General features: G+C 43.9%; 1 protein-coding gene across 1 annotated transcript in view; it reads left to right on the top strand.

The window, feature by feature from the left end:
* Positions 1-1,022: 1,022 nt before the first annotated feature.
* The window catches only part of NTF3 (neurotrophin 3), a 47,048-nt gene continuing 38,783 nt past the window's right edge, over positions 1,023-9,287 (top strand). Inside the window, exon 1 of the mRNA XM_059472507.1 lies at positions 1,023-1,164. Within this exon, the coding sequence (XP_059328490.1) occupies positions 1,147-1,164 (18 nt within the window). The 5' untranslated portion in view covers positions 1,023-1,146. The remainder of the gene's footprint in view (positions 1,165-9,287) is intronic.

Below are 9,287 nucleotides of genomic sequence, written 5' to 3'. Positions count from 1 at the left end.
AAATCAAACAGAAAAGAAAGATGACTTAAGCATGTAAATTTAGAGAGAGACTTAGAGGCATGCAGCTAAATTTATCAGCCATCTCTGTGAGCGATCTCTCTAAATAAAAAGTTTGGGAACCAGTCGCTGCTGGTTGCTGATGAACTTTCCATGTTTTTGGCACTTGCCATCCTTAATGGACAAATCTGCAAGTCAAAAGAGGAGGAACTGTACACAAATCCATTCTAAAGTCTGTTCTTAACAGTGAGTGTTTCTCCCAGCACTTCTTTTTGTGTCATGGTGGGTGACTTCCTTGACAAAAATACTGACTGAAGAAATAAATTTGTCAAAGATTGGCAAATAACTGGAAAAAAAAACATTAAAAGGGAAGTCAGAGCAAGGGAGCAGGGGTTTGTGGCACTGTAGCTCTGTGTCTCTATTTCATCTGCTTGACATGTCCTACAGTGACTTGTGAACACTGGTAGGAATAGCAGCACATGCTGGCAGTGTGAGCAAAGTGTGTGCATGTGTGTGCATGTGGGAGACAGAGGGAGCGTGGGGGACAGAGGGGCAGGAAGGGGGGAGTGGATGGACCATTAGAGTGCAAACGCAGAGACATTCCTGCAATAAAATACTCATCTGCTGAGAATCGCAGTCTGGAAGGGATGGTGGTGATTTAACAAAAGAATTCTCTAAAATGTTCCCTGGTGCTAATAATGTTCTTAAAAATATGAAGAGGTTTTGCCAGGAAGAGGAATAAAGCCATCAATTGGATTTGGGGAAAAAAAAAAAAAAAAAGGAAAAAAGGCACAGGATGTCTTCTTACAGCACACAGAGGGAAAAAGAAACTTTATGACAGTATTGCCATTTTCAAAAAAATGCCTCATTCTCTGAATTTCCCCAGCCGCGCAAGGTTGTTATAAATGGTAGGTCGAGAAAGCAAAGTGTGGCAATAAAAGGGTTAATCCACGAAGCACAGAGCCATCTGGCTGAGCTGGTTTGTTATAATCGAGCAGATTATGTTCACAGGACTCAGAGTTTAAGGCTCCTCTCCCATAGAGCAACTCTCCACAACCCAAGCAGACCAACTTTGGGACTTTGAATGAACATATTTACATCCACCTTTCTCTTCATGTCGACTTTTCTGGAAACATTCACACGGATGCCATGGTTACTCCTACCACGGTAAGGGAAATTTGTCATTTTCTAATGGGGTCCTAAGAGGGCGGGGAGGGGAGGGGTGGGGGGGTCCTTTAAAGAAGTATAATTGGGAGGAGGTGCGGGTCTTGTAAGTGGTAGATGAGTCCCAAATGTTGCCTTTCCCACTGTGCCTCCTCCTTCCCTCACCCCTACTTGCCCTATAGCTTGCTTCAGTCCTGAGGTTCCCCTCTCCTCCTGCTCCTCACGCTGTTGTTTGAGTCCCTGGAAAGAAAGTGGTGAAGGAGAAATGCAAGGTGCTGCAGGAAATCTGATTTAAGAGGCAAAAGCAAAGGAGACTTTAGGTTTTGTCTTAAGAGGGAGACCAGCAAGTTCGGATATAACAAAAGGGATTGAAAATCTTGACCGTGGTTTGCAAGAACCAGCCTCAGCACACATAGCAAGCTTGCCCTCTGGCAAAGTTAGAGCCTGTGACAAGCAAAGCCAAAATTCCCAATTCCTAGACCTTGCCTGCCACAGGTAACCAGCTTCACTGGAGCTTTCATACTTTGTGTGTATGCCAGACACTGGAAACCCTCTTCATGACCTTTGAATTAATCCTCATTCTCTTTAAACCCAAACACTAAATTCTGTGGGAAGAGCTGGAGATCAAAAGATTCCCTGCGCATCTGTGTCTAGGTGAAAAAGATACACTCACTCTGTGCTGGAATAGCAGGGAAACTATTCTTACACTGCAGCTCCCAGCGTTTAGTGAGTACCTTCTAGGAATGCAGTAGACAACTAATCAACAGAGATGCACATCTAGAGAGCAAAATAGAAAGCCGTTTCTCATCTAAGCAGCTGAAATGCAGCTTGAAGCGTCAGTTACTGGCGAGTCCTTATGGAGACACCAAACTGCTCTTAGCCAAGAGGGGAAAAAGTCCTTGAATGGTTTAGATAGTTTTCTGATCAGTTCTTAATCCTTTATTAAAATAAATGGGAAAGCTATATAAAAGCTATAACTATAAATATGCAGTATCTGGAGAGATGGATATTTTGGATTGAATAGGACTGCTATGTGCGCATTGTCTGGTTCCTATATTGCAAAACCAGTTATTTAGAGATGACTCTGTGTGTGTGTGTTTGTGTGTGTGTGTATGTGTGAGGGGTTACTTCTCCCCCTCCCCCCTATTTAAATAGACAGGGATGTATATTATACGGTCCAGAGGATTGTTGTGAGCTACAGTCTTTCAGAAAACACTCTTTGCTCTCAGGCTCATGTGATTTGTTGCATGAGGAGTGCAAATGGTATGTAAAGTTTTGCCTTTGCATTTGTGCCTTCAGGAAAATATTCAGACAAGTAGGAGAGGCACTTTCAGGCGCAGAAATACCTGATATGTGCAAGCTTGCAGGTAGAGAAGTGGCACAAGAAGCACCTATAAATGGGATGCAAGGAAAAGGAAAATCTAATAGAAAAGAAAAAGAAAAAGAAAAAGAAAAAGAAAAAGAAAAAGAAAAAGAAAAAGAAAAAGAAAAAGAAAAAGAAAAAGAAAAAGAAAAAGAAAAAGAAAAAGAAAAAGAAAAAGAAAAAGAAAAAGAAAAAGAAAAGCCTTGCCAGACAAAAGCAGAGCAGCAGAGAATGAGAGAATGGAAGAGCTCAGCATGGTCCCAGCTGCTGGTAGTAAAAAAGACTGGTCTGAGATACACATGTAAATACCAGGGACTCTGTGTCTGAGCATGGTGGGGGGACAAAATCCAGGCATGATTGCAGGTGGAGCCAAAACATGGGGAGAAGTGGAGGTACCAGCAGAGTCAGCAGGGGGGTGCTTTGTGTACATGTTGAAGTATGCAGAACACGTAGGTTTAAGGGGTTTTGGTTTTGTTTGTATTGTTCTGCTGTGGGTTGGAGTGTTTTTCTCTTCAGGGAACAAAAAATGAAATGGTGCACATAAAGATATATAAAAACTGGAGGGAAGGTGTAATACCACAGAAATAAAGTGCTACATGTTCACTGTTGTGCACTGGGGTAATAAAGGCAGGTGAGACATGCAAAGGTGGTCAGCTTGAAAGGGAAACTGCTGCACATCAACTGGAAAAAGAGGATCTTTGTGGGTGGCAGAAAGTTTAGGAGCTCACAAGAGGAAGTAACAGGAGAGAGAGATAGAAAAAGGTACAGGCCGGAGGCTGAGTGAGGATATGAAAGGGACATACAAGGATGGTAGGGTCTGCAAGGGGGAGGTTGAGTGTGGAGTGGGACTGGAGGGAGAAAAGTGAAAGCGCAAAGGATGTTTGGAGGAGGAGCTAAAATGTGAAGTATTAGCTATTTGGAGAAAGGTATGGAAAATAATCTGCTATATGATGCTTGTGGGGGGCGTCAAAAGGAGACACCTTTGATTCTGTCAAGAAATAGATATGGGGATGTATTTACAAGGAAGGTATCAGAGTATGAAAGGCAAGGCTTACATGGTGATGGAAACATGTGCCAAGCACAGGAACACAGAGGGAAAAATTAGCTGGGTGGAGATAGGGTGTGATGAGGGGATGAAGGAAAAAGGGTCCTGTAAGTATGTGAAGGGGTAACTAATTAGAGATATTTCAGATCAGGCTGAAAGTCTGCTGGAGTGTGCTGCCTGTCTGTAAGAGAAAGACAGAACTGGGGAAAAAGCCATGGGGAAGTGGTGAAAAGAAATTCAAGAGAGTGGAAGTCACAGGGGCAGGATGAACTACAACAAGGATATAAAGCCATGGCAGGTGTTGAGGAGCATGAGAATGAGGAAAAATTAAGGAATGTAGGAGGCATGAATGAGGATGAAATGAAGACCTATGTTTTCTGTAATGCCTAGGAAAGAGCTGGTTTAGAGGAGATACAGAGCGAGAGCAGAGAGTGAAAGGAAATTTGGGGGTGTGTTTCTTAGTAGGCAAAGAGAAGGAGTGGTGCAAAGGTGCAGTGGTTTGTTCAGCAGAACTGGGGATGCCTCTTTGCTGGGGAGTAGGAGCAACACAGGGAAAGAATAGGCAGTAAGTTACAGGGGAAGCAGTTGGGGCAAGGAGCAGCAAGCAAGGAATAATGGGAAGACTGTGGGAGGAGGAGAACATACACAAACAAAAAGGAGCAATTTTCTGTTGCAACAGACGTAACAAATGTGTTTATATCTCTGTGGTAGGTACTGGCTGAGTGAAACAGCAAGAGGGAATGGAACAAATGTGCTGGTGGAGAAATGACTATAGACATAAAGGGGTGGGAGGAGAAGGAATGGGAGGAAAATCTGCCTGGAGGGCTGTATAAGCCACATGGCTGTGCTGAGGCCAAAAGTAAAGTGTGAAGTGTGTGAGGAGGTGAGTGGAGTTGGGAGCTGTAGGGCATGAGGTGGAAGTGGATGGGAATGACAGTTCCTGTTATAAGGAGCAAGGAGCTCAGTGTGGGTTGACACACAGCAGTGTGAGAGTGAGGAAGGGACCTGTCAGGCTGTGCCTGCTTGCAAGGGCTGTGCAAAGGAAGGTGAAGGGAGGGAAAAGTTGTGTCTGATAAGAGAGATTTGTGTACACAGCATGCTCAAAGGAAATGAGGGAAGTACAGGTGATAATTGCAGACCTGGGTGTGGGTAGAAGGAAAACCACTTATGGGGGAAGGAAGAGTGATGAGGAGTGAGAAAAAGTTTATGACGACTTAAGGCATCTCTCATTATCTGCCTCTTGCTGTGAGGGAGGTTAAGTGTGCAAGGAGCCCAAGGTGCATGCAGTGCAACAGGAGAGTAGATTGGGAGTTCAGTGCAAGGGCACAGGTAAATCCATACAGACCTTGGTGACAGGCGCATGGATACACGGAATGCACAAGGGACAGGGGTGAATATGTTCGGTGGGTGCTGTGCCTATGGGACTGGCAGAGTTGTAGGCGATGAGGACAATCCAGGAAGAAGCTGAAACCCCTGAAGGGTGTGTAAGAGCCTTGGGTTGCTGTAAGAGATGAAGGCTTGTGTGCAAGTCCCAAAGAGCCACCCAGGAGGCCATGCTGACGTGCAGGGTGGCTACCAGAGGCTAAGTGGAGCATCATGTGTCCATTGTGTTTGTGGCAGAGCTCTCCATGTTGAAATCACTTACATAAGGCCAGCACCAGGGGTGAGTTTCGTGAGTGCTAGGAAAGCAATGTTTGCATTGAGAAGGAGGATAGGAAAGGATGACTAACCAGGAAAATGGTTTGGTGCGTGGGTAGCAATAGGACCTGACGTGCTCTAGATGTACCTGCCTTCTGCATGACTTGCACAGCAGGCAGGCTCTCCTCTAGAGGTTTTTTGCATACTTTTTATGAAGAAGTGCTGAATAATCCTTAGAAAATCCCAGTAGATTTAACCATGATATTTAAACCAGTTTCATTCAGAATCATACCAATGTACCTTATTTTCATACGTTAAAACCTCTGAATACTGCTCCTGGCACAAAGGGCAGAGAGGTTTCTCTGGGACAAGTTAACAGGGCTCTTGGACAAACAACCATTGGGCTGAAGCACACAGAAGGACTACAGATGTCAGTCGAAGGAAAGAGGAAAGCACTGGCTTTCTCCATGGCTTGAAGCAGTGCTGGAGTAACGTGCAGTTGGTTGAGGGCTGAAAACATAAGATACATCTTGGGTCTCAGAGAGAAGCACTAGGAACTTATTTCCCTTCAAAACAATTGCATTTATTGACAACAGCTGTTCTTCAAATCTTGTCTAAAAACACCTTCAAATTGTGTGGCTCGCCTAGGACTTTGGGTTCTTCTACACAGAGTAGGGAAGTGTTTGTTTCTACCCACAGCAGGTGTAGCTGGTGAGAAGATTGTGAGTAATCCTGTGGAACTTGCACTGGAAGAAGTCAGTCTGATCGCACAGAACCTCTAAACTTAAAGGTTGAAGCCACTGAGCCCAGACCTTAAATAACATCAGTCCCATGGACTATGGTTCACAGATCCCTTTTCTATTCATTCCAAGGACAAATTCCTGGTAAAATAAAACAAGCAGCCTGTGAAATGATAAGCAATTAGTGTTCATGTAGCCATAGGTTGTGTTGGGAACCCATTGTCCTGTATTTTACACTGGTTTCCCACTGCAGAGTTCAGATCAAGCTCTCCAGCAGGATAATTTTTCCTGGCAGTTTTTGCAGGTGCTTGCAATCTGTGGGAAGGACCTTTCTTCTCTGCTGGGAGTGAACTTCCCACCATGGCAGGCTGTGGGTGGAGGTAATGGTGAAGCAGTTGTCCATGAGGGGGAGATGCAGTCTCAGACACTGGGATTCAGATGGGCTGATACCACACAGCCTGCTCAGCCCACTGCCACCAGTGTCTCCCTGACCTCTGACCATGCTGCTCCCTGCACTAGGAAAATCAAAATCAAACAGTGGCATCAGCCTGTCACCTGGCTGAGAAAAGAGAAAGAGATCGATGGGTTGTGGCAGGAAAGGGAAAAAAGCAAGAATGAACAAGCTGTGCTCAGTGTGGAGAACGTGGGGCATTTGTGCCTGCCTGCGTCCTTTGCAGCCACGACGCAGCCAGAGAAATCTGCTTGTAAGGGGCTGGAACATCTGGGTATCCATGCAGATGTTTGACTGGCCATGTGTGTGTGTCTCCTGGTGCGTGTCCAGGAGCAGCCAGTTGGAAGGGCTGATGGAGGGGGATGGCAGCTGTTGCTATGTGGGAGAGTCTTCATGCATCTGTCAGTGAGGGATCGGGGGATCCGTCACTTTCTGAGGGGACAGATGGGATGTGTGTGTGAAGAGAGAAGTGCTAAGGGTAGATATGGAGTAGTTTCAAGGTTGTGAAATGAGTGCTAGGAGCAACATCCACAGCTATGCTCCTGATTGTATCACAAGCCTTAAGTCCATAGGGGAAGAGGTTTCCTCTACAGGAAACCTCAAGGGAGATTGCACTTCCCAAGGAGATAGAAAAAACCTCATTCAAGCATGCTGCTCAGTTCAGTCTCCTTCTCTCCTTCACACAGTACAAGCAAGCCAGGAAAGGTGGCCTTTTCCTTCAGGGCAGCAAGCACTTGAAAGATCACAGCAGGACCATATACTCCTCCCTCTCTGATCTTTCCCTGCCGCCGTCTCCTCTCCACTTCTTCACACACGAGGAAGAGTCTTTCCCAGCTCGGCCTCTGGGTTTGTGTGTGGAATTCCCACCTGAGGGAATGCGTGACCGAGCTGCCACGTCGGGGAAGGCTGTGTGTCTGCGCATGTTGAAACAGAATTTGCTGGTTGTCATCTCAGGCCCAGAGAAGGAGCCTGGTGGTTGCATTTCAGGGCACACAGGAAGGTTGGCAGGCTGTTCCAAGTTTCCATCAGGCAGAGCAGGAGTCACAGCTTGTGTAGCCATGAAAATCCGCACATTCTGTGGATCAAAGTCCACTTATCTGTTAAATAACTTATCTGCATTATCTGTTAAAAAAACCTACACCAGAAGTGATGAAAACACTCTGGAAGGATTGCAACCCACAGGGTAAGATTTGCATCAACTTCTCCAACATTTCCAATGTGCATGTTGCCCATAATGGAACCACAGCAAAACGTGCTTCTTCTCAGTTGATCTTTCATACATTCCAGCAATAAATTCCTCTATTTTGAGTCTCACCCTGCTATAGATTTTACATGTTTAATCATACAGTAGCTGAGTTAGATGTGAGAATCTGGTTAATTCAAAAATATATATTTCTAGGCATTGCCTTAAAAAAATTCAACCACATTTGCCAAAAATCTGAATCTGTACAATCAGAGGTAACTCGCAGGGAACTGTAGAGCTGCAGAAGGAAGAAATATTTTGTATCTACATGAATTCAGGTTGTGAGTGTGAAATTTAAGCCCAACCACTTCTTTTGAAGAGCTCTGTGGTTAGACAAGTTTGAATAAAACATCCTCTCTGGTGAATTCTGCCTCACCCAGGAGATAGACACAGTTGCATACAAAATCAGCTTCTGTCCCCTCCAGAGATGGGAACTGGGCAGTATTTGGTTTCTGCTCCAAACCAAGATGAGATACTCTTAGCCTTTAGGTGCCAAATATAGACCTCATAAATCTGATGGAGACCAAACAGAGTTGTTAAGAGGGAGGCATCATTTCATGTGCTGAGGGGCCTTTCCTGGATTTGTACATTTAAAAGTTAAAAAATATTTACCTACGTCAGTGTTTTCAGCTCCTGCGAGAGGTAAAACGATATCCTCCACTCATTTCTCAAACAATTTGCACGGTCAGATTTTACATGACTGGCTTTCCAAATGGATGTTGCAGAGAACTCCATAACATTAAAAAAATCTTCCTGAAAAGGTGGTTTTTCTTTGCTGTTTATCCATATTTGCCTGTTGTCCCATTTAGATCCCCTAACATCTTGACCAACTTTTCTTCTTTGTTACTATTCACTAAAGACGTCCCTCATATATTTTACTTAAGCTGTCCTTTGTTTAAGCTCATTCTTTTCTTACAGGGTTAATATTTTTCCTCTAAGCGTTTCTTTCAATTTCTTAATTATGTTTTTTCAGTTTTCTGACTTCCCTCAATTTCATCCAAAACTTTGTGGCACCAGGCATTCAGGAATAAAAGTGATGTTCCAAAACCAGGAGACCTCTTTCCTCTATTTGCCTGCCTTCTGCAATCACACTGACTTTTTGCACTCACTGTTTTTCTCTTTTGTGTCTCCCTTCTACTGCAAAATAACTTCAGTCTAATAAATCCAGCACAAATTCCTTGTTTAAATCATGACTAATTTTCAGTATTATAGCTTTCCAACTTTCTCCCTAACATTTAATTCAGTGGCTCTGAATTGATTTTTCCTAGACATATAATCTTAGGCCTTTCTCCTCTGAATCTGTTATTTTCTGCATTTTTCTAACAAACCTCTGTCCTTCTATGTAGCACTTTCTTCTATCCTTTCCATCCTTTCTATCCATTTGCAGCCTGTTCCTTCTCCCATTTCATGTTTCTTCAGCTCTACTCTTTAACACTTTCAGATTGAAATGATTTTGGAGGTCCCTTCCAACTCAAGCCATTCTATGTTTCTATGATTTCTACCGAGTAAAACTCTTTATGATAGAGATGAAACCATCTCATCATATAGGGACAGCTTTAGAAAATACTGCCTCAATATGTCTTTCTTCCTAGATATGCTCCAGATGTAACTAGAACAAAGTATTCATTTATTTACACAAAATATAT

Source organism: Ammospiza nelsoni, chromosome 5 (assembly GCF_027579445.1).
Source record: "Ammospiza nelsoni isolate bAmmNel1 chromosome 5, bAmmNel1.pri, whole genome shotgun sequence".
NCBI classification, from domain to species: Eukaryota; Metazoa; Chordata; class Aves; order Passeriformes; family Passerellidae; genus Ammospiza; species Ammospiza nelsoni.
The sequence above is the reverse complement of the archived record's forward strand: the minus strand, read 5'-3'. Positions and strand labels throughout refer to the sequence as shown.